This window comes from Eurosta solidaginis, chromosome 4 (genome assembly GCF_040869045.1).
Source record: "Eurosta solidaginis isolate ZX-2024a chromosome 4, ASM4086904v1, whole genome shotgun sequence".
NCBI classification, from domain to species: domain Eukaryota; kingdom Metazoa; phylum Arthropoda; class Insecta; order Diptera; family Tephritidae; genus Eurosta; species Eurosta solidaginis.
In genome coordinates, this window is record NC_090322.1 from 139,489,965 (window position 1) to 139,516,062 (window position 26,098).

General features: G+C 38.0%; 2 protein-coding genes across 3 annotated transcripts in view; one reads left to right on the forward strand and one right to left on the reverse strand.

Moving 5' to 3' along the window:
* Window positions 1-14,254, forward strand: part of LOC137250398 (ethanolamine kinase-like) — an 82,631-nt gene extending 68,377 nt beyond the window's left edge. Inside the window, exon 5 of the transcript XR_010952936.1 lies at window positions 14,233-14,254. The gene's annotated coding sequence lies outside the window, so the exon portion shown is untranslated. The remainder of the gene's footprint in view (window positions 1-14,232) is intronic.
* The window catches only part of LOC137250399 (T-complex protein 11-like protein 1), a 44,493-nt gene that overhangs the window by 6,094 nt on the left and 12,301 nt on the right, over window positions 1-26,098 (reverse strand). For both annotated transcript variants that reach the window (XM_067783125.1, XM_067783124.1), the window contains 5 exons: window positions 6,351-6,461; window positions 1,889-2,053; window positions 1,336-1,814; window positions 953-1,271; window positions 719-885 (listed from right to left, as the gene is read on the reverse strand). In XM_067783125.1, coding sequence (XP_067639226.1) covers window positions 719-885; window positions 953-1,271; window positions 1,336-1,814; window positions 1,889-2,053; window positions 6,351-6,460 — 1,240 coding nt within the window. In that variant the 5' untranslated portion in view covers window position 6,461. The remainder of the gene's footprint in view (window positions 1-718; window positions 886-952; window positions 1,272-1,335; window positions 1,815-1,888; window positions 2,054-6,350; window positions 6,462-26,098) is intronic.

A 26,098-nucleotide genomic window follows, 5' to 3' on the forward strand; every position in this document is an offset into this window, starting at 1 on the left:
GATTTTGTCAAATATTTCAAATTATTTATAAAATAAACAACATTTTTGAATTGAATTTTTTTCTTGTGAGTTTATTAAAAGAAAAATTATAAAAAACTAAAAAAAACATGCAAAAATGCAACTCGTCTGCCGTGACAGTTCGCAGTTTCCAACAAAGCGTTGCCCCTAGAAACGGTGAGTATAGCGGCCGCTCTTTAGCAGTCGTAACATAGCGGTACCGCTTTTGCATGAAACCAAGCCTTAAGTAAGCTAAATAATATCATATGCCACAGTATCAAGCATCGATATAACTTTTTTGTACACAATTTTATTACTTTTATTTTGTCCTTGAATGAGCCATAAGCAATTATTAAACAGTGAATACGTTGTACTTCGTTAGAAACAATGTTACGACTTTGTGAGTAATTATATATGTTAGGTAGAACTGCCCGATCCGCGAGGATCCCACAAGGAGAGGCTGTGTCCAAAATGTTAATTCTAGCCCTCAAAAAAAACGAGAGAAATGTTCTTTAAACTCGGTGAGTTTTTGAAAAGTATTAAGGATAATCCCATCCAAAAAAGTGTATTTCGCAGAATGAAAGACTGGACAATGTGCCGCTAACCCTTTGCGTGTTTTATAGCTTTATAGCTCCTTGAAACTCATTGTCAGGCCAGGTTTTAACGACCCAAGTTGCACTGTGCTATATGGAATCAAATGTATTCGAGCGGTAGAACTTACACATCAAAATGCGAACGGGTGACTCCTTGTTACCAGATTGCATTATTTGTGACTTTAACATGTTCTCGGTATTAGCATCCATGACCATTTGGCCTTCTTTTTGGAGGTTCTCATTTATAACTGCTTTCACTTGCAGCCATACATTTTCAATGAAGTCCAAAAGTTCTCTATAATGTTGGTACATATTAGCAGGTGTAAGAGGGGAAAACTATATTTCATTCAGCGTTAACTTACTTCTCATTGTTGGTGCCTTGTAGTATGATTTCAACCTGTTTTGCCAGTGCTACACGATTTTCTGTGCGTTGTGAGACAATCGGCACAGCTGAACAAATAGAAATTACTGCAGCACATGTGCATAATCGTTTGGCGCGTTGTCCCAGTTTCAAAATGCGTTCCTTATCAATTGAAAGTACTTCTGGAAATTCTTTTGACTCATCCCAATCCATGAGTTCCATGTAGGCATTAGAAATAGCTTGCTCCGGTGAGTTGGGCACATTGTTAACATCGTGTACGCAACTGTTTTTCAACCAATTTTCAGTGGCTGGAAAACCAACTATTAAGTACAAGAAAATTCAATTTAAAATTAAAGTATATTATGATGCATTTTTTATCCCTACATTTATAATACTCCAAATACTCTTTGAATTTTTTTTTCTCATACTCCACCGAATTGGCCATAATATCATTCCGTGCAAAATCAAGTAAACAGTTTACCATATCCAATTTCATTAGCGCCATTGTGTCGAGTATATTTTTGAAAATGTCCACCACATCTTCGATTTGTGTCAATTGATGTATAAGTTCATCTCTTGCTGGGGCGCACGACTTAGCCATAATATTTATAACAAAATTAGCATAGGCTTTAAAATCGAGTACACCCTCTACGGCCTGTTGTTTTATAACATCAATATCAAGGACTTCATTGATGTGCTGTAAGGCACGTGAATTATTTTGCGATAGTATTTGTGGAAAGCAATCTTTAATTTCAGTCAACAATTGTATGGCGTGATCGTAGCAAGGAGGAGTTTCATTCAATTGACCACGCAATACATCCCAAAAAGCTTTGTGCATGATATCTTTAATTCGGCGTTCAAGACTAAAAATTAAGAGAAATACATATTACATACATATGTATATATGTTAATAGAAACTGAAAAATTTTTAGCAAACCTGTTCTCTGGTGGTTCGTATGGTTCAAATTTAAATTCTGGATTTATTGCAATCTCATGCACGAGTTCCATATTTTGTATATTCTTCAGTACATCACCAACTTCGTTGAGTGTTAGCACCTTTGGTGGACTACCATCCATGCTGGGTAAAATAAAGCGCGCCATTCTAGCAGCAACAAAAAATATACGGGTGAGAAATATACATACGTGTAGATACATATCGAATGCTCTTGTAGAATATAACCATATCTAGCCGTCGTGGTGTGGTGGCCTATCACACCAAAGGTCATGTGTTCAAGTCCCGGCCAAAGTAACATCAAAAATTTAGAAACAAGTTTTTTCAATTGTTTGTCAAACACCCCGAGTGTATTTCTACCATCAAAACTTTCCAAATGAAAATTCATCTGCCTTCTCTGCTGTTTGAAAACGTCCTATATCAGCAAATTCTAAAAAGTCCTGAGTATGTCAGCATTTGTTCGAGTTGGCCGACCTTTCTTTCCAAACGTTCAATCTAGAACTCGGTCGAAAGATTCCCGCTCTAAGATGTTTCAAACGCGCCTTATCTAGTTGAGATTATGCGTTTATTAAAAATTCTGAGGTAGAAAGTTCTTCAATTGATTTCCGAGATACGTCATTCTTGAGATATAGTTTTCTTTACACAAATTTAGGGACTGATTCAGAAAGTTCTGCAAATTTAGAACTTCCTTCAAGTTTTTTAGTAATGGCAAAGTACGCTTTGAAAATTTTTTTTTTATTTGTGTTCAAGACATTTCTTAACATATATTAGCTTCTGAAGCAGACCTGTTAAATAATGATTACTAATGGTAATGATTAGCCGCTCCATTGATTATTTTCTTTAAACGCCTTTTAATGATTACTTGCCATTATTTTCCATTTTTAATGATTACTTTTCAATTGATTAAAAAAATAATAAAAAAAAAAAAAATAATAATAATCAAAAGTAATTGATTATTTTTTGATTTTTTTAATTTTTTTTGATTATTTTTCCGCTTTGTTGAAAAAAAGTTCTCGTTTGTTGCATGCATGGGATAATCTCTACATACAAGTACATTTTAGGATGCGGGTTAGAAGGTCAGAATATACCCGCGGTAGGTATGCCTGTCGTAAGAGGCGACTAAAATACCGGATTCAAGGGGCTGTTTAGCGCAACCCTTCAGGTTGCCAGCGCAATATATAGCTTCTCCAAACCAGACGAGGCTCTGGCGACCCCAAGCTCCTCATGGAACTTGGGGGTGAGGAGGGAGGGATGGCCTGAAGGTTTAGTGTGATATAAATCGTTCCCGAGATGGTCGGGCTAGCACCTTAATGGTGCTGTGTTACCGGAGCGTACCGGATCTGTATCCAGCAAAAGACCATCACATCGATAACACTCCCCAAAGCCTTCGGGGAGTAACCTTATCGCTACAACAACAACAACAACAGGATGCAATAGTAAATCCTAACAGCTTATCGAGGCGAATATATACATGTAACATATAGGGCGAATAGTATATGAGCGTTGATCTAAACATATTCTCAGGTAAGTATATACACATGTGCATTATTACACTCATTATATAAAATAATAATGGTTTCATCCTTAAGTCAAGCCAATTTTGTTTTGTATCCAAAACTAATATATCCGCTATTTTGGATTAAGTTATGACTATGCACTGATTGTTTTGTAATCAAAGTTTATCATATTGTTCGCTTTATTTTAATAATATTGGTTTCATATCATCGTCACTATATGAGTGTTCTTCGTCCCATTTAGAGAGCTTATCATAAATAAGCATTTTTTGTCGTTAATATCTTTTGAACCACTCAAAATTTTTGTTTTCCGCCTTCGGATTATTAATACTGAGGTCAAGCCAAGTCTTGTAGGACACGTTTTAGCAGTCGCCAGCTGTTATAGACTTTTACAATGTATTGTTACGAATGTTAGCAACACTAAGGGGTACTTTCATCTCTATGCCGATGCTAAGCAGTGACGTGAATGTACATCAATAATTTAATCATTTTATCTACACCTATGTACGTACACGCAGCGGAGAAGAGATGCACAAAGACATGCAGATATCTTACCTGAGATGCTCCTAAAGGTATGCAATTATAATTGTGGAAGTGTCCCTCACACATACAAGCGCATGGGGTATGAGAGAAGCTATAAAAATTATACATCTGTAGTTGTAGCTGAGAAATTTATAACTAACTAGTAAGTTCTGGAATTAGAAAAGCCTAGAAATATGCAACGAGGAAATCAAGCTGTTTTGATTAAGACGCTATCTGGCGAGCAATAGCAGTATTATTTATTCAACAGTTTAGTGATTCGAACTTAGCAGAAGGTTGCAAATAAGAGGATTTGCAGTAAATTCGTTACAGTATATACATATATTCTTGGAAAATATCCAACCATGTCGAACAAATAATGTATGATAGGCAAACAAATGTGTTTGGAATTTCCATTGTTAGTAATGAAAATACGGCCCACTATAAAAAACTTAAAATTTTATAGGAAGTATCCTAGACGTAATCATAAAGAAATAAAAAGAAGTTTCAATCTAATGTACGTGGACATATGTTAATTAATTTATCTGGGATATAACAACCGTTGGTTAGACTACTGATCATGATGATGAATGACAACTTAGATGATCGCTACAGTTGGAAGTGAACTATCAACCTAAGTAGTATTACTCATGCATATTGTTTGAGCATATTGTTTCGTCGTAAAACAATACGCACTCCCCCGCAAGATATTCGTCGGATACATCTATATACACGATAATTTGTACGTGGGTATGTACATATGTACCCATATGCCTAGATAAGCGCTCACGATATACCGTTACATCAACCAATGTACTTGTTTGTACAAAATAATCAGTGCATAGCCATAACGTAATCCAAGGTTAGGTTAGGTTGAACTGGCCGGTCCGAACGCATTCCAAAATAGTGGATATATTTATTTTGGATATAGCAAAATTGGTTAGACTTGATGAAGCCATAAAGGATCGTTGCTAAATGACAGCTTTTGGACGCTAACCTATGAATCCAAAATTTTTTTACATATTGTCTGGGCAAATAGAAAAACCGCCATTTTCGATCCCACACTATTTTATACAATGAGTGTAGTAAAATATGCACATGTGTATATACTTACCGGAGAATATGTTTGAATCAACGCTCATATAATATTCGCCCTATATGTTGCATGTATATGTATACTCGCCTCGGTAAGCGCTTACGATTTAATATTGCCTCCTAAAATGTACTTGTATGTAGAAATTATCCCGTGCATGTAAGAAACGAGAACTTTTCTATCAACAAAGCGGAAAAATAATCAAAAAAAATCAAAAATAATCAAAAGTAATAATTTTTGATTACTTTTAATTATTTTTGATTTTTTTCAATAATCGAAAAAAATTATGATTTTTTTTTTTATTTTTTGCTAATGGTAATCAATTAGTAATTGAGGGGATGTGTGGAATAATGGTATAAGTCGAGTTACACCGTTTTTCCATAAATCGACTAAATAAAATGAGCACGATTACATATACATACCATATTAATCTTAGAAAATAATAGTGATATTTAACAAAGATATTAGCTTCATTTATGGAAAAACGGTATAACTCTCTAATAAAATTTTGCAGTAGTGAAGCATCGAAATGGTATGAAAATATATTCAGTGTCGTAGACCAGAAAGAACTGAAAAATAAAAGAATTGACTTGGTTTCAAAAACGACTAAGCAGACAGAGAACTCCATTGTTAAAAATAGAAAAAGTTTAAAAATGATAAAAGTAGTAAAAAAAAGATTGCTAAAAATGACAAAAGGAAATAACAAATAGTTATAAGCACATCTAAATAATAGAATATAATGTATTTAACAATGGTTATTAATGTATCTATTATTTTGTTTAATAAAGTATCTCAATCAAAATATTTGATCTATGGAATAACGGTATAACTTAAAAAAAAAGAAATCATCAATTTTCTAATAAAATTATGTATATACAAAATTTGTTACTTTTTCTTATCAAAGAATCATACTATCTAAAATCCTACCAAGTAGAATTATTATAAATTTATTTTTACCTGTATTGTTAAGTTTTTTTCACTTTTCTCAATAGGTTGATTCTTGAGTTATACCGTTATTCCACACATCCCCTCAATTGCTTTTTTCGGAAAACAATTGAAAAAATCATTGGCCATTAAAATAGGCATGTAATTAATTGATTACTAATGCTAATTCAAATTTAACAGGTTTGTTCTGAAGTCAAGCGTTCAACTACGGAAACAATGAATGCTAGCAAAAGTGGATATGTAATTTCATACTAATAAAAATAAAATTACAAACTAGCTGTTAGCACTTTACGGGCATATTTAAATTTGCAGAGGTTTTGCACCTGTCCTTAAACTCAGTTGTCCATATTTATATAAATATATTTAATGTACTCACTTATCCGAGCTTTCACTTTCAGTACGACTGCGCAAACTAGAAGCACCGGGAGAAGTACCAAGCATGTTTTCTTGTACATTGGAGTCGTTGCCAGCACCGTTGGGATCCATTCTAAAGTAAAGTAATTTTCTTTACATATACATCTGGGCACATTTAATCGTAAATAAATGGAATTGGGCAGGAGATATGAAACAATGTCGTCACCACAGTCGAATAAACAAACACGAGTGCTTTGTCAGCGAGGGGAGACGAACAACTTTTTTTTAAAGAGGCACACAAATTACGTTTACCACGAAATTAATTTTCTTATTGGGTGTAGAAGCAGATCAAATTTCTTTAGTATGATCCGAAGAAAAAAGTGATCCCCGTTTTTCGCATTAAGCCTCCTAATCATACTAGCTCTCGAAGTTCAAAATCGGACCTGCCATATACATATATATTTTATATACTTTTTGTATTTTAAAAATTTTTAAATAAAAATCTAGGCGAGTCCGTATTTTTTTTTATTTATTGTTTTATTTGTTTACATGCGTATACAAGTATAGGCAAAACACCGCAAGATCCCCGACCAATGGCTGTCATTTAAGTGTAACCCCATTTAATTTGTTGCGTCCCTCCCACAAATTTTCACTGCTACAACAACAACAATATCACGCTCGTGCAAAGTACGTCCCTTTTTTTTAACCCAAGGGAGGCCAAAGTGTGATCAAAAGTGTTTAAAATAGAAAGAAAATGGATTCTAAAATTTTTATTATTTCCACAAGTTTTTGTAATCTAATCTAATCTAATCTAATATATATTATAAATGGGAAAGTTTGGATGTTAAGATGTTTGGATGTTTGGATGTTTAGATGTTTGGATGTTTGGATGTTTGTCCAGACGTTTGTCTTTGTCACTCAATAACGCAAGAACGGCTGGACCGATTTGGATGAAATTTTGCACACATATATCCAATAGTCTAGAAGGATCTACTAGCTATATATTTTTCAAAAGGGGCGTGGTCCCCGCCCCCTAGGAACAGTTATAATTTAATTATTATATTTTTTCGTCTTTGCGACTGAATCACGCCAGAATGGCTACACGGATTTTGATGAAATTTGGGACACAGACAGTAGTCTACTAGCGAAATTTTTTTCGAACATGGAAAGAGGGGTGGGGGTCCCACGATCCTTCGAGAAATTATTTTTCATAATTTTTAACTTTACGTATACTGGCCTTCACCAATATCACAGACTCAAGGGAACAAATAAGTCGAGGGCTTACAAAGTAAGCAGTGACACCCTCCGCCCGCCCCCCTTTATCTCCCCCTCTGGTGTAAAATCCATAAATTGTTATAACTCAATCTAAATTTTCTCCTAAATCAATAGTTTTTGGTATCTGGTACATACAGAACGAGATCTAGACAATTTTGGAGGAACGATCAGTGGTCCTCTCCTCTACTCCCGCCATCCGCCCTCCATCAATTGTTTTTATTAGCACGCTTTTATTAGCTTTACCTGTATGTTTCTATCTAACTTTTTATTCGCTCCAATGCGCCTGCTGCCTTATTAACATGGTTTTATAATTAGCTTCACCTTATTTGTAATCCCGTAAGGGTCATATCGAGACCCTTCCGGGATCATTTCTGGATGGTTTTCGGGATCGGTCCGGGATTACGCCGGGGTAATTTCGGGACTTTTTCGGGACTATTTCGGGATCATTTTGGGACCCTTCCGGGATCATTTCTGTATAGTTTACGGGATCCGTCCGGGATCCCGTCGGGGTTATTTTGGAACATTTTCGGGACTATTCCGGAATCATTTCGGGACTATTTCGCGATCATTTGGGAACCTTTCCGGCATCATTTCTGGATAATTTTCGGGATCCGTCCGGGATGCCGACGAGGTCATTTCGGGACTATTTCGGGATCATTTGGGATACCTACCGGCATCATTTCTGGATGGTTTTTGGGATTCGTCCGAGATCCCGTCGTGGTCCTTTCGGGACTTTTTTCGACTAATACGGGATCATTTGCGGACCCTTTCGGCATCATTTCTGGATAGTTGTCGGGATCCCGTCACGGTCATTTCGGGACTATTAGGGGATCATTTGAGGACCTTTCCGGCATCATTTCTGTATTGTTTTCGGAATCCTTTCGTCCCGTCAGGGTCATTTTGGGACTTTTTTGGGGCTAATACGGGATCATTTGGGGATCCTCTAGGGGTCGTTTCGTGACTTTTTCTGTTTTATTTCGGGATCATTTGGGGACCCTTCCGGCATAATTTCTTGATGGTTTGCCGGATCCATCAGGGTCATTTCGGGACCATTTTGGGATCATTTGGGGACCCTTCCGAGATCATTTCTGGATCCGTCCGGGATGCCGTAGGAGCCATTTCGGGATTTTTTGTTACTTTTCCGGGATAGTTTTTGGACCCTTCCGGGATCATTTCTGGATCTGTGCGGAATCCCATCTAGGTCATTTCCGGACTATTTCGGGATCATTTTGGGATCCTTCCGGAATCATTTCTGTATGGTTTTCGCGATCCGTCGTTGATTCCCTCGGAGCCATTTCGGAACCTTTTCTGGAGTATGTCGGGGTCATTTGGGGACTTTTTCGGGATCATTTTGGGCTCTTCCGGCATCATTTCTGGATGGTTTTCGGGATCCGTGCGGGATCTCGTCGGGGTCATTTGGGGACTTTTTCGGGATCATTTGGGGGCTCTTCCGGCATCATTTCTGGATGGTTTTCGGGATCCGTCCGGGATATCGTCGGGGTCATATGGGGACTTTTTCGGGATCATTTGGGGGCTCTTCCGGCATCATTTCTGGATGGTTTTCGGGATCCGTCCGGGATCCCATCAGGGTAATTTCGGGACTATTAGGGGATAATTTGTGGACCTTTCCGGCATCATTTCTGGATAATTTTCGGTATCCGTCCGGGATGCCGACGAGGTCATTTCGGGATTATTTCGGGATCATTTGGGATACCTACCGGCATCATTTCTGGATGGTTTTTGGGATTCGTCCGGGATCCCGTCGGGGTCATTTCGGGACTTTTTCTTGACTAATACGGGATCATTTGCGGACCCTTTCGGCATAATTTCTGGATAGTTGTCGGGATCCGTTCGGGATCCCGTCACGGTCATTTCGGAACTATTAGGGGATCATTTGAGGACCTTTCCGGCATCATTTCTGGATAGTTTTTGGAATCCTTTCGGGATCCCGTCAGGGTCATTTCGGGGCTTTTTCGGGATCATTTAAGGATGGCTTTCAGGATTCGTCCGGGAACCCGTCAGGGTAATTTCTGGACTTTTCCGAGACTATTTCGGGATCATTTTGGGACCTTATCAAGATCATTTCTGGATGGATTTCGGGATTTGTCCGGGATGCCCTCAGGGTCATTTTGGGACTATTAGGTGAGCATTTGAGGACCGTTCCGGCATCACTTCTGGATGGTTTTCGGTATCCGTTCAGATTCCCGTCGGAATAATTGCGGGACTTTTTCGGGATCTTTGGGGTCCCTTCCAAAATCATTTCTGGATGGTTTTTGGGATTCGTCCGGCATCCCGTCGGGGTCATTTCGGGACTTTTTCTTGACTAATACGGAATATTTGCGGGCCCTTTCGGTATCATTTCTGGATAGTTGTCGGGATCCGTTCGGGATCTCGTCAGGGTCTTTTCGGAACTATTGGGAGATCATTTGAGGACCTTTCCGGCATCATTTCTGGTTAGTTTTCGGGATCCTTTCCGGGTCCCTTCAGGGTCATTTCGGGACTTTTTCGGCATCATTTAAGATTGGTTTTCAGGATTCGTCCGGTATCCGTCAGGGTAATTTCTGGACGTTTCCCAGACTATTTCGGGATAATTTTGGGACCCTCCCAAGATCATTTCTGGATGGATTTCGGGATCTGTCCGGGATGCCGTCAGGGTCATTTTGGGACTATTAGGTGATCATTTGAGGACCTTTTCGGCATCACTTCTGGATGGTTTTCGGTATCCGCTCAGGATCCCGTCGGAATTATTGCGGGACTTTTTCGGGATCATTTGGTGTCCCTTCCGGCATCATTTCTGGATGATTTTTGGGATTCGTCCGGCATCCCGTCGGGTTCATTTCGGGACTTTTTCTCGACTAATACGGGATCATTTGCGGGCCCTTTCGGCATCATTTCTAGATAGTTGTCGGGATCCGTTCGGGATCCCGTCAGGGTCTTTTCGGAACTATTAGGTGATCATTTGAGGACATTTCCGGCATCATTTCTGGATAGTTTTCGGGATTCTTTCGGGGTCCAGTCAGGGTCATTTCGGGACTTTTTCGGGATCATTTAGAGATGGCTTTCAGGATTCGTCCGGGAACCCGTCAGGGTAATTTCTGAACTTTTCCGAGACTATTTCGGGATAATTTTGGGACCTTCCCAAGATCATTTCTGGATGGATTTCGGGATCTGTCCGGGATCCCGTCAGGGTCATTTAGGGGTGCGTTCGAGATCCCGTCAGGGTCATTTCGGGACTTCTTCGGGAATATATCGGGATCATTTCTGGATGGTTTATGGGATCCGTCCATGACCCCTTAAGGGTCATTTCGGGACTATTAGGTGATCATTTGAGGACCTTTCCGGCGTCACTTCTGGATGATTTTCGGTATCCGTTCGGGATCCCGTCGGAATCAATGCGGGACTTTTACGGAATCATTTGGGATTCCTTCCGGCATCATTTCTGGATGGTTTTCGGGATTTGTCCGGGATCCCGTCGGGGTTATTTCGGGACCTTTTCGGGGCTAATACGGGATCATTTGGGGATCCTCTAGGGGTCGTTTCGTGACTTTTTCTGTATTATTTCGGGATCATTTTGGGACCCTTTCGGCATAATTTCTTGATGGTTTGCCGGATCCATCAGGGTCATTTCGGGACCATTTTGGGATCATTTGGGGACCCTTCCGAGATCATTTCTGGATCCGTCCGGGATGCCGTAGGAGCCATTTAGGGATTTTTTGTTACTTTTCCGGGATAGTTTTTGCACCCTTCCGGGATCATTTCTGGATCTGTGCGGGATCCCATCTGGGTCAATTCCGGACTATTTCGGGATCATTTTGGAATCCTTCCGGAATCATTTCTGTATGGTTTTCGCGATCCATCGTGGATCCCCTCGGAGCCATTTCGGAACTTTTTCTGGAGTTAGTCGGGATAATTTAGGGACCCTTCCTGGATATTTTCTGGATGGTTTCTGAGATCCGTCCGGGAGCCCGTCAGGGTAATTTCGGAACTTTTTCGGGACTATTTCGGGATCAATTTGGTACCCTTCAGGCATCATTTCTGTGTGGTTATCTGGATAAGTCTAGAATCGTGTCGTTGTCATTTCGGGTTTTTTTGGGACTACTTCGGGAACTTTTGGAAACACTTCCGGGGCGTTTCTGGATGGTTTTCGGGATCCGTCCGCGATAGCGTCGGGGTAATTTCGTGGCTTTTTCTGGATAATTTCGTTATCATTTTGGGATCCTATCAGGTTATCAGCTCATAAAGTTCTTTTTTTTACTCAATTACAAAAATAAAATGCATTAGACAGAAAAAAAATTTTAAACAGATAACTTTATAAGCAGGCTAACGTGAATAGCCCACATATTTCATTTTCTCCTTGCGGACGGGGCCGCGGGTAAATGCTAGTCTTATATATAACAAGTAAAGGTGTCTAAGTTCGGGTGTAACCGAACATTATATACTCAGCGTGAGCTTCAATTGCACATTTCATTTCAGATAAATTACTTTTCTACATAACACGTGGCACCGCCCATTTAAAAAAAATGTCTTCCCATTTCCTCTTACAATAAAACTTGATAAATGAAATATCATTGATTCAAAACTATTTTTTGCTAAGTTATAGCTAATTATTCTAGTCTATGACCCTTTTAAACTTATTTTATATCTAAGTTGCCGTGGTCTTTAACCGATCCCGTCCATTTTTACTACACCATTTCCAGTTGTAAATGAGAAAGCGTTAGATATAAATGTGAAAGCGTCATATGGAAATGAGAATAGTCAATTGTAAATGCGAAAGCGTCACTTAGATATGAGAATAGTCACTTGTAAATGAGAAAACTGTAAATGAAATTTCAAAAGCGTCAATTTTAATTGAGAACAGTCAGTTGTAAATGTGAATAGTCAATTGTAAATGCGAAGGCGCATATGGAAATGAGAATAGTCATTTGTAAATGAGAAAGCATCAAATGAAAATGCGAAAGCGTCATTTGTAATTGAGAATACGTACTCAGTTATAAATAAGAAAGTATCACTTGAAAATGCGAAAGCGTCATATGGAAATGAGAATAGTCACTTGCAAATGAGAAAGCAGATCCAAACTAATTGCTTAAATAACTTAAAACCGTGGCTAGCTTTTAGGATGGTATTTAACCACTACCTACTTACTTCACTAAAATAACACTAGGTATTAATAAGGCTTTGTTGATTATTCCCATTGTGTCCCACGGACTTCGGACTCCTTATTTATACTCTTACATAAACCACTTTACGATTAGAAAGTGTTGCAGCAAGTAAGTTGTTAATAAATATTTGAATTTATTTATAAGTCTATCGGCAACTGACCAAATAAAAACTTATAACCGAACTTTTCGATCGCTGCCAAAATGGAGTTTAAAGGCAATTGTGATGTGTGCGTAAATAAAATGCAAATGAAGTCCGTTGTTCGCCTATTACCATGTGGGCATCTCTTTCAAGGGTAGTGCATTGAACCCCTACCAATTTGTAGTTATTGTCATTGCTCGATATACTATTTATTACATCGTAGAATGAGAGAGGATCCCACAGATGAATACCAATAACAAATCAAAGTTGCTATAAAAAATGCAAAAAATACAGTAGATCCTAACATGGCACATAGATTGGTCCAAATGAACCCTTCGGCTCCTCCACTGATTGCGCTACCAAAAATCCACAAGGCGGACACGCCAATGAGGCCCATCATTAATTTTAAATCGGCACCATGTTACAAACTGTCCAAATATTTAAAAACGATATGTATGCAATAGGAAACTTAATGTTGTTTATAACAACATTGCTAGATACGTCTATGGGTTGAAAAGAATTGATCACGTCTCTCATCATGCTGACAGGTTGCTAAACATTTCTTTCGATAACCTTATTAAACTTAAAACGCTCACTACGCTATATAAATTAATATATATGAAGGAACCTGAATATCTGTATCAGAGGCTAAATTCTCCAGTCGTCTAGATCTGTTCTCCTTACCCACTTCAGACATCGTATGCTAATATCTGATCGCCAGTTCTTCATTACTTCCATACGTCTTTGGAACTCGCTCCCTTCTAGACTTAGGCTTATAAGCAATGCTCTGCTCTTCAATAAAGAATTAACAAGTTTCTATAATAACCTAGACAATTAAAATACTGATTTCTGACTAAGTAAATGTACTATATCATTCGTTTATTTATTTATTTATTATTTATTAAATAGATTATTTATTGTAACTTTTTCTTAGTCATAGTCATTAGCTTTAAGTATTCAGTTTAAATTGTTCCTATTTTATGCCTTTTACCGACTAGCACTATAAAATAATTTTTGCCAAATTGTTGTGCTAGGATGAATTGCCTAATAAATACAAAATACAAATACAAAGATACTCTCGAGCTAAGGAACGAATATGCAATAGCTAACACAACAGAACTAATAGAGAGACTTGAGACCGTAGAGCTAACAAAGAACAGCAAATTGGTATCTTTTGACATAAAAGATTTATACCCATCAGTACCACTATCAGAGACTTTGGACATAGTTGGCTCAACAATAGTTCATAATACAAAAAACAAAGTGAAAAGAATGCAAATCACAAATACGCTAATAACCACTTTACGTCAAAACTATTTTCTATTCAACAGTAAAATATATAGAAAAACAAACGGTCTTGGAATGGGAAGCCCCACTTCAGCAATTCTTATGGAAGTGTTCATGCAAAATCTGGAAGAAAAGTACATACAGGAGCTGAGGTCTAAATTAGGCGTGTCATTTTATGCTAGATACGTGGATGACATAATATGCGTTTTAACTACTAATAACGAAGAGCTTGTACTGGAGTACCTCAACAAGCAGCACGGAAATATAAAATTTACAATGGAAACCGAAAAAGACGGAGGAATCAACTATCTATACCTCACGATAAATATTGATAAAGAAGCCAAAAGATTTAACTATGACATATATAGAAAGTCAACGGCCACCGACAGAATAATACACAATACCTCAAATCACCCCCAACAACATAAAAATGCAGCATTAAGGCACTTGGTACATAGACTTGAAAGAACACCTCTTACACAAGAGGCATATAATAGAGAACTTGAAAATAAATAAAACAAGTAAGGAAGGTTACGTTCGGGTGTAACCGAACATTACATACTCAGTTGAGAGCTATGGTGACAACATAAGGGAAAATAACCATGTAGGAAAATGAACCGAGGGAAACCCTGGAATGTGTTTGTATGACATGTGTATCAAATGAAAGGCATTAAAGAGTATTTTATGAGGGAGTAGGCCATAGTTCTATAGGTGGACGCCATTTAGGGATATAGCCATAAAGGTGGATCAGAGTTGACTCTAGAATGCGTTTGTACGATATGGGTATCAAATGAAAGGTGTTAATGAGTATTTTAAAAGGGAGTAATCCTTAGTTCCATAGGTGGACGCCGTTTCGAGATATCGCTACAAAGGTGGACCAGGGGTGACCCTAGAAGTTGTTTGTACAATATGGGCATCAAACGAATGGTGTTAATGAGTATTTTAAAAGGGAGTGGGCCTTATTTCTATAGGTGGATGCCGTTTCGAAAAATCGCCATAAAGGTGGACCAGGGGTGACTCTAGAATGTGTTTGTACGATATGGGTATCAAATTAAAGGTATTAATGAGGGTTTTAAAAGGGAGTGGTGGTTGTTGTATAGGTGGTCGCCTTTTCGAGATATCGCCATAAAGGTGGACCAGGGGTGACTCTAGAATGCGTTTGTACGATATGGGTATCAAATGAAAGGTGTTAATGAGTATTTTAAAAGGGAGTAATCTTTAGTTCCACAGGTGGACGCCGTTTCGAGATATCGCCATAAAGGTGGGATAGGGGTGACTCTATAATTCGTTTGTGCAATATGGGCATCAAATGAAAGGTGTTAATGAGTATTTTAAAAGGAGTAAGCCTTAGTTCCATAGGTGGACACCGTTTCGAGATATCGCCATAAAGGTGGAGCAGGGGTGACCCTAGAAGTTGTTTGTACAATATGGGTATCAAAAGAAAGGTGTTAATGAGTATTTTAAAAGGGAGTAATCTTTAGTTCCACAGGTGGACGCCGTTTCGAGATATCGCCATAAAGGTGGGATAGGGGTGACTCTATAATTCGTTTGTGCAATATGGGCATAAAATGAAAGGTGTTAATGAGTATTTTAAAAGGGAGTAAGCCTTAGTTCCATAGGTGGACACCGTTTCGAGATATCGCCATAAAGGTGGGATAGGGGTGACTCTATAATTCGTTTGTGCAATATGGGCATCAAATGAAAGGTGTTAATGAGTATTTTAAAAGGGAGTGGGCCTTAGTTCTATAGGTGGACGCCGTTTCGAAATATCGCCATAAAGGTGGACCAGGGGTGACTCTAGAATATGTTTGTACGATATGGGTATCAAATTAAAGGTATTAATGAAGGTTTTAAAAGAGAGTGGTGGGTGTTGTATAGGTGGTCGCATTTTCGAGATATCGCCATAAAGGTGGACCAGGGGTGACCCTAGAATTTGTTTGTACAATATGGGTATCAAAAGAAAGGTGTTAATGAGTATTTTAAAAGGGAGTAATCCTTAGTTCCATAGGCGGACGCCGTTTCGAAATATCGCCATAAAGGTGGAGCAGGGGTGACCCTAGAAGTTGTTTGTACAATATGGGTATCAAAAGAAAGGTGTTAATGAGTATTTTAAAAGGGAGTAATCTTTAGTTCCACAGGTGGACGCCGTTTCGAGATATCGCCATAAAGGTGGGATAGGGGTGACTCTATAATTCGTTTGTGCAATATGGGCATCAAATGAAAGGTTTAATGAGTATTTTAAAAGGGAGTGGGCCTTAGTTCTATAGGTGGACGCCGTTTCGAAATATCGCCATAAAGGTGGACCAGGGGTGACTCTAGAATATGTTTGTACGATATGGGTATCAAATTAAAGGTATTAATGAAGGTTTTAAAAGAGAGTGGTGGGTGTTGTATAGGTGGTCGCATTTTCGAGATATCGCCATAAAGGTGGACCAGGGGTGACCCTAGAATTTGTTTGTACAATATGGGTATCAAAAGAAAGGTGTTAATGAGTATTTTAAAAGGGAGTAATCCTTAGTTCCATAGGCGGACGCCGTTTCGAAATATCGCCATAAAGGTGGAGCAGGGGTGACCCTAGAAGTTGTTTGTACAATATGGGTATCAAAAGAAAGGTGTTAATGAGTATTTTAAAAGGGATTAATCTTTAGTTCCACAGGTGGACGCCGTTTCGAGATATCGCCATAAAGGTGGGATAGGGGTGACTCTATAATTCGTTTGTGCAATATGGGTATCAAACGAAAGGAGTTAATGAGTATTTTAAAAGGGAGTGGGCCTAAGTTCTATAGGTGGACGCCGTTTCGAGATATCGCTACAAAGGTGGACCAGGGGTGACCCTAGAAGTTGTTTGTACAATATGGGCATCAAACGAATGGTGTTAATGAGTATTTTAAAAGGGAGTGGGCCTTAGTTCTATAGGTGGATGCCGTTTCGAAAAATCGCCATAAAGGTGGACCAGGGGTGACTCTAGAATGTGTTTGTACGATATGGGTATCAAATTAAAGGTATTAATGATGGTTTTAAAAGGGAGTGGTGGTTGTTGTATAGGTGGTCGCCTTTTCGAGATATCGCCATAAAGGTGGACCAGGGGTGACTCTAGAATGCGTTTGTACGATATGGGTATCAAATGAAAGGTGTTAATGAGTATTTTAAAAGGGAGTAATCCTTAGTTCCATAGGTGGACGCCGTTTCGAGATATCGCCATAAAGGTGGACCAGGGGTGACCCTAGAATTTATTTGTACAATATGGGTATCAAAAGAAAGGTGTTAATGAGTATTTTAAAAGGGAGTAAGCCTTAGTTCCATAGGTGGACACCGTTTCGAGATATCGCCATAAAGGTGGACCAGGGGTGACCCTAGAATTTGTTTGTACAATATGGGTATCAAAAGAAAGGTGTTAATGAGTATTTTAAAAGGGAGTAATCCTTAGTTCCATAGGCGGACGCCGTTTCGAAATATCGCCATAAAGGTGGAGCAGGGGTGACCCTAGAAGTTGTTTGTACAATATGGGTATCAAAAGAAAGGTGTTAATGAGTATTTTAAAAGGGAGTAATCTTTAGTTCCACAGGTGGACGCCGTTTCGAGATATCGCCATAAAGGTGGGATAGGGGTGACTCTATAATTCGTTTGTGCAATATGGGCATCAAATGAAAGGTGTTAATGAGTATTTTAAAAGGGAGTGGGCCTTAGTTCTATAGGTGGACGCCGTTTCGAAATATCGCCATAAAGGTGGACCAGGGGTGACTCTAGAATATGTTTGTACGATATGGGTATCAAATTAAAGGTATTAATGAAGGTTTTAAAAGAGAGTGGTGGGTGTTGTATAGGTGGTCGCATTTTCGAGATATCGCCATAAAGGTGGACCAGGGGTGACCCTAGAATTTGTTTGTACAATATGGGTATCAAAAGAAAGGTGTTAATGAGTATTTTAAAAGGGAGTAATCCTTAGTTCCATAGGCGGACGCCGTTTCGAAATATCGCCATAAAGGTGGACCAGGGGTGACCCTAGAAGTTGTTTGTACAATATGGGTATCAAACGAAAGGAGTTAATGAGTATTTTAAAAGGGAGTGGGCCTAAGTTCTATAGGTGGACGCCTTTTCGAGATATCGCCATAAGGGTGGACCAGCGGTGACTTTAGAACATGTTTATACGATATGGGTATCAAATGAAAGGTGTTAATGAGTATTTTAAAAGGGCGTAAGGCTTAGTTCTATAGGTGGACGCCTTTTCGAGATATCGCCATAAAGGTGGACCAGGGGTAACTCTAGAATGAGTTTGTACGATATGGGTATCAAATTAAAGGTATTAATGAGAGTTTTAAAAGGGAGTGGTGGTAGTTGTATATGTGAAGGCGTTTTCCAGATATCGACCAAAATGTGAACCAGGGTGTCCCAGAACATCATCTGTCGCTAATTTATTTATATATGTAATACCAGGGACAGTATTCTTGCCAAGATTTTAAGGGTTTTTATTTCGCCCTGCAGAAGTTTTTCATTTTCTTCTACTTAATATGGTAGGTGTCACAACCATTTTATAAAGTTTTTTCTAAAGTTATATTTCGCGTCAATAAAACAATCCAATTACCTTACCATGTTTCATCCCTTTTTTCGTATTTGGTATAGAATTATAGCATTTTTTTCATTTTTCGTAATTTTCGATATCGAAAAAGTGGGCGTGGTCATAGTCGGATTTCGTTCATTTTTTATACCAAGATAAAGTGAGTTCAGATAAGTACGTGAACTAAGTTTATTAAAGATATGTCGAATTTTTCTCAAGTTATCGTGTTAACGGCCATGCGGAAGGACAGACGGACGACTGTGTATAAAAACTGGGAGTGGCATTAACCGATTTCGCCCATTTTCACAGAAAACAGTTAACTTCATAAAATCTATGCCCCTACCAAATTTGAAAAGGATTGGTTAATTTTTGTTCGACTTATGGCGTTAAAAGTATCCTAGACAAATTAAATGAAAAACCATTTTGAATGTTTCTTTTATTTTTGTATTTTGTTGCACCATATCATTACTGGAGTTGAATGTTGACATAATTTACTTATATACTGTAAAGATATTAAATTTTTTGTTAAAATTTTACTTTAAAAAAAAATTTTTTTTAAAGTGGGCGTGGTCCTTCTCCGATTTTGGTAATTTTTATTAAGCGTACATATAGTAATAGGAGTAATGTTCCTGCCAAATTTCATCATGATATCTTCAACGACTGCCAAATTACAGCTTGCAAAATTTTAAATTACCTTCTTTTAAAAGTGGGCGGTGCCACGCCCATTGTCCAAAATTTTACAAATTTTCTATTCTGCGTCACAAGTTCAACTCATCTACCAAGTTTCGTCGCTTTATCTGTCTTTTGTAATGAATTATCGCACTTTTTCGGTTTTTCGAAATTTCGATATCGAAAAAGTGGGCGTGGTTATAGTCCGATATCGTTCATTTTAAATAGCGATCTGAGATGAGTGTTCAGGAACCTGCATACCAAATTTCATCTAGATTCCTCAAAATTTACTCAAGTTATCGTGTTAACGGGCGGACGGACGGACATGGCTCAATCAAATTTTTTTTCGATCCTGATTATTTTGATATATGGAAGTTAAATCTATCTCGATTCCTTTATATATGTACAACCAACCGTTATCCAATCAAACTTAATATACTCTGTGAGCTCTGCTCAACTGAGTATAAATATATGTAAGGCGCGATAACCTCCGAAGAGATTTTAGGCCGAGCTTCTCTTCCAATTTGCGTCGGGATCATTTTTAATTTTTCCTACAAATTGGCGGGACGGGACCTACTTGTTTTATGCCGACTCCGAATGGCATCTGCGAGGCAGATGAGTTTTCACTGAGAGCTTTTCGTGGCAGAAATACACTCGGAGGGCTTGCCAAACATTGCCGAGGGGCGACCCCGCTTAGAAAAAATCTCTTCTAATTAAAAAACCATATTTCTAAAATTTTGATGTTGCTTTGCCCGGGGTGTGAACCCAGGGCATTCGGTGTGGTAGGCGGAGCACGCAACCATCACACCACGGTGGCCGCCAAGAGAGAACTTGAGGTCATATATAATATCACTGCAAACAACGAATATAAAAAAGCACTAGTAGATAAGCTCAGAAGGACAAATGGAGAACCAAAAACAAATAATTAAAAGGAAAATAATAGCTGGACGACTATGACATATACTGGAAAAGCAACATATAAATTGGCAAACTTCTTTAAAATATACAACATTAACACAGCATTCAAAACATCGAAGCAATCTAGGGCGAAAACTAAGAACTAACACTCAGCCCTATTCTGCATTTCGACTTGGATTGGAATTTTTTCGATTTGGCAATTTTGGTATTCTGTGTTCCAATCTCTTTCGATCCAACTTCGAATCGTTCGATTTTTTGTATTCTGCATTTCGATCGTAGTTCCATTTTTCTAAGTTGCAAATTAGTTGGCGGAAAAATATTTTCTTTTTATTTTTTTATTAATTTATAACAGAATTTTAACAAAAATGTAAGTAAAACTTGTTAAGAAACGTAGAAGGCTTGATGATGATTGTTTTTTATATGTTTCCAGGTCAAAAACAACATGTCGATGTCGAAGTCCTTGAACGTATTTTCCTCGCAAAAGTATCTAACACATACTTGAAAGCATCCTTGTTAAGTCGAAAGTTTTTTTTGAACCTAAATAAAAAAATAAGTCATTAAACTTTAACACTTTTAAGTTCAATTTCTTACAATTCGTCACTCATCTCAAATGGATTACAAAAATCTCGCAATATTTGCCTTTCCATTCTCGCCTGGCAATTTTCGTATGCGTTGCTTTCCAACTCCATAAATAATGCCGCGGCTATTGATTCCATTATAATAGACACCTATAATGTGTCTGTTCGTTGGGTCTAATTATATGCCAAAGCAAGCTGCCGGCGTAGAGGAAGGTGAAGCGAAAACGTAAACAATCCTTGTGGAAAGAATAAATAAACCTTTATAAAGTATTTTAGGCCAGTGCAATGAAATTAGCATCCTTAAAATTCAGAAAATGTCAACTATATTCGTGCAGGAATCCGTTTTAACAAAACTTGGTGGCCACGGCAGGGAATTGGCCAAAAGAACGACAAAAACACACTTACAATTATGAAAGCACTTCACTCAAAAAAATATAACACTGCGGCAATATATTATATTGCTTTTTTTTGTACAAAATGGCGTGGATAATAAAATATAATCGTTTCTCAGTGTTTTTTACAAATTTTCTTTAATTTTTTTGTTCCAATGTTCACACATTTCGTACCAACAGCTGATTTCGAAAAATCATTTCCTCTTCTCTTTACGATTCCGTCGTAATGCAGAATACCAAACTTCGATTAAAGCGGAGCGTAGAACGGGAACGTAATCGAAATGCAGAATAGGGGTGACTAACTCAGAGGATCCATTTAGCAGCCACGGCGTATACAAGCATACCTGCGGATGCCAGCATAGTTACACAGGACAAACAGGACGGCAAATAAGAACGAGTTTAAGAGAACATATTAGAGATTACAACAAAAAATTACGGAATCCAAACATTATACCCGAGTCTAACTTCGCGAATCACATGGTCGTGAATGAATGTTCCCCAGCAAACATCAATAAAACATTTAGGGTTCTTCACATACAAGCAAAAGGACGACGTCTCAACGTACTCGAAAATATGGAAATCTACAAACAGAAAACATTCGACGGTAGAATAATAAACGAACAGATAAATACAATTTCTGACACAATATTCGAGCCTTTAAAACTTGTTTACAAGAAACAAAGTAATCACACAGGTACAACAGACAAACACACAACAACAAATAAACACAAAACAATTAACACACCAAAACAACAAACCCACAAAGAAGGTCAAACGACTAAACTTACGGATTTTTACCTACCCAGTCAGTCACACAAATCGATTAGTAAACCACCCTCGGTTCTGAATGAACACACAGCACATATACATAACTAAATATACACAAGCATCAATTTTGACAATACCTGCTCATGTACCTACGAACTATAAATACAGGACAAACGGCAACAACAGATCAGAACGAAAATCGACACTGATGATGGCACAACGCCGAAACCGGTTTGTATCAAAACCAAATTTGACAAGGGATGACGGAAAATCGTTCCAATATACATCATTTATCCACCCTGTCGGAAAATCAACAAAACAAGATAAGTTATTTATTACACGTTTTTTAAATTCAATGTTTTAAGTACTCAATAAAACGAGTTTCGCATTTTCAATTGACAATTTTTATTCTTAATACCCTTCGCATTTTCACTTAATGCTTTCTCATTCAAAATTTACTCACTTTTCTCATTTCTATATAACGCTTCCGCATTTAACTATTCTCATTTCCATGTAGCTCTTTCGCATTTTTAAGTGATACTTTCTTATTTATAATTGACTACATATTCTCAGTTACAAATGATGCTTTCGCATTTTCTTTTGATACTTTCTAATTTACAAGTGACTATTCTCATTTACATATGACGATTTCACATTTACAATTTACTATTCTCATTTACAAGTGACTATTCTCAATTACAATTGACGCTTTCGAAATTTCAAATGACGCTTTCTCATTTGCTAGTGACTGTTCTCATTTCCATGTGACGCTTTCGCATTTACAATTAACTAATATCATTGCCAAATGACGCTTTCGAATTTACAATTCACTATTCTTATTTACAACTCACTATTCTCAATTATAAATGACACTTGCGTATTTACAATTGACTATTATTATTTAGAAGTGACTACTCTCACATCGAAGTGATGCTTTCGTATTTACAATTGACTATTCTCAATTACATATAACGCTTTCGCATTTACATTTAACGCTTTCTAATTTTCAACTGACTAATCTCATTTACAACTTACAAACCTTATTTTCAAATTACGCTTTCTCATTTTCAAGTAACTATTCTCTTTTTCAAATGACGCTTTCTCGTTTTAAGGTAACTATTCTCATTTCCAAATGACGCTTTCTCATTTACAACTGGAAATGGCGTAGAAGTATTGTCTACTATAGGGAAAATTTGTGTACCAAATTTTATAACAATCCGTTAATTTTTCTCCGAGTTACGGCTCACGAAACATAGAAAATTGCTTAGTCATAAAAGGGGCGGTGCCACACCCATTTTCAAAAATTTGTGTGTTTTCCAATTTAATGTTATAATTCAATTTAAAAAGTAAAATGCTATTGATACAAAGCTCTTTTTCGCTAAGATATAGCTTATTATTTTCGTCTACGACCCTTTTAAAAATCTTTTATATTAAAGTGGGCGTGGTCCTTAAGCGATCTCGTCCATTTTTTCTAGAAATATTTCCTGCTATAGGGAAAATTTGTGTGCCCAATTTTATAACAATCCGTTAATTTTTCTTCGAGGTATGGCTCCCGAAACAGAAAATTGCTTAGTCATAAAAGAGGCGGTGCCACGCCCTTTTTTAAAATTTGAAGTTTTTCCTATTTATTGTTATAAATCCACTGGGGAAATGAAATACCATTGATATAAAGCTCTTTTTTGCAAATATATAGCTTATCTTATTCGTCCACGACCCTTTCAAAAATCTTTTATATAAAAGTGGGCGTGGTCCTTGACCGATTTCGTTAATTTTTCCTCAAAGCATTCCTTATAGTAAAGGCAACCTCTGCCGAATTTTGTTACTATAGGTTTAACGATTTTTGATTTATAATTAATCATAATATTTGTAAAATTGATTTTTTCACAAGTGGGCGGTGCCACGCCTATTTAGAATTTTTATCAAGAGTCTCAATATCAGTCCACACGTGAAATTTCAACATTCGAGGTGTATTATTTACTAAATAATCAGGTTTTTTGGGTTTTCCAAAATGTTATATATATAAAAAGTGGGCGTGGTTATCGTCCGATTTCGTTCATTTTCAATACCAATCTACTCTGGGTCCAGATAATCTCGTGTACCAAATTTGGTGAAGATATTTCAACATTTACTCAAGTTATCGTGTTAACGGACAGACGGACGGACGGACGGAGGAAAATGGCTCAATCAAATTTTTTTTCGATACTGATGATTTTGATATATGGAAGTCTATATCTATCTCGATTCCTTTATATCTGTACAACCAACCGTTATTCAATCAAAGTTAATATACTCTGTGTGCAAAGCACGCTGAGTATAAAAAGAAAGGCTAAAATTTGTGTTAGTTGGTATGAAGAGATGAGTCGGTCGATTTTGTTCAAACTTTCACATAAGTTGCGTATGCCTCACGCGGTGGTTTGTACAAAGGTTTGGTTGCGATCGACGCGCAGGGTCTCGAGATATAGGCCAAAACGTGGACCCGGGTACCCCTAGAATGAGTTTATAGAATATGGATAACAAATGAAAGCTGTTGATGAGTGCTTTAGTAGAGGGTAATTTTCTTACCCCTGGGTGACTAGGGTCTCGAGATATAGGACAAATCGTGGACCCGGGTACCCCTAGAATGTGTTTAAAGAGTATGGATATCAAATGAAAGCTGGTCATGAGTGCTTTAGGAGATGGCAATTTTCATTCCCCTGGGTGACTAGAGTCTCGAGATATAGGCCAAAACGTGGACCCGGGTACCCCTAGAATGTGTTTATAGAATATGAATAACAAATGCATGCTGTTGATGAGTGCTTTAGTAGAGGGTAATTTTCATACCCCTGGGTGACTAGGGTCTCGAGATATAGGCAAAATCGTGGACCCGGGCACCCCTAGAATGTGTTTAAGAATATGGATAACAAATAAAAACTATCGATGAGTGCTTTAGTACAGGGTAGTTTTCTTCCCTATTAGTGACTAGGGTCTCGGGATATGGGCCAAAACATGGATCAGGGTAACACTAGGATGTCTTTATACATTATGGGTATCAAATTGAAGCTGCTGATGAGTGATTTAGTACAGAGTAAGTTTTATGCCGCTGGGTGACTTGGGTCTCGATATATAGGCCAAATCGTGGACCCGGTTACCCCTAGAATGTGTTTATAGAATATGGATAACAAATGTAAGCTGTTGATGAGTGCTTTAGTAGAGGGTAATTTCCATACCCCTGGGTGACTAGGGTCTCGAGATATTAAGCCAAAACGTGGACCCGGGTACCCCTAGAATGTGTTTATAGAATATGGATATCAAATGAAAACTGTTCATGAGTGCTTTAATAGATGGCAATTTTCATACCCCTGGGTGACTAGAGTCTCGAGATATAGGCCAAAACGTGGACCCGGGTACCCGTAGAATGAGTTTATAGAATATGGATAACAAATGAAAGCTGTTGATGAGTGCTTTAGTAGAGGGTAATTTTCATACCCCTGGGTGACTAGGGTCTCGAGATATAGGCCAAATCGGGGACCCGGGTACCCCTAGAATGTGTTTAAAGAATATGGATATCAAATGAAAGCTGTTCATGAGTGCTTTAGGAGATGGTAATTTTCATTCCCCTGGGTGACTAGAGTCTCGAGATATAGGCCAAAACGTGGACCCGGGTACCCCTAGAATGTGTTTATAGAATATGAATAACAAATGAATGCTGTTGATGAGTGCTTTAGTAGTGGGTAATTTTCATACCCCTGGGTGACTAGGGTCTCGAGATATAGGCCAAATCGTGGACCCGGGTACCCCTAGAATGTGTTTAAAGAATATGGATAACAAATAAAAACAATCGATGCGTGCTTTAGTTCAGGGTAGTTTTCATACCTATTAGTGACTAAGGTCCCGGGATATGGGCCAAAACATGGATCAGGGTAACACTAGGATGTCTTTTTACATTATAGGCATCAAATGGAAGCTGTTGATGAGTGCTTTAGTACAGAGTAAGTTTTATGCCGCTGGGTGGCTAGGGTCTCGAGATATAGGCCAAAACGTGGACACGGAT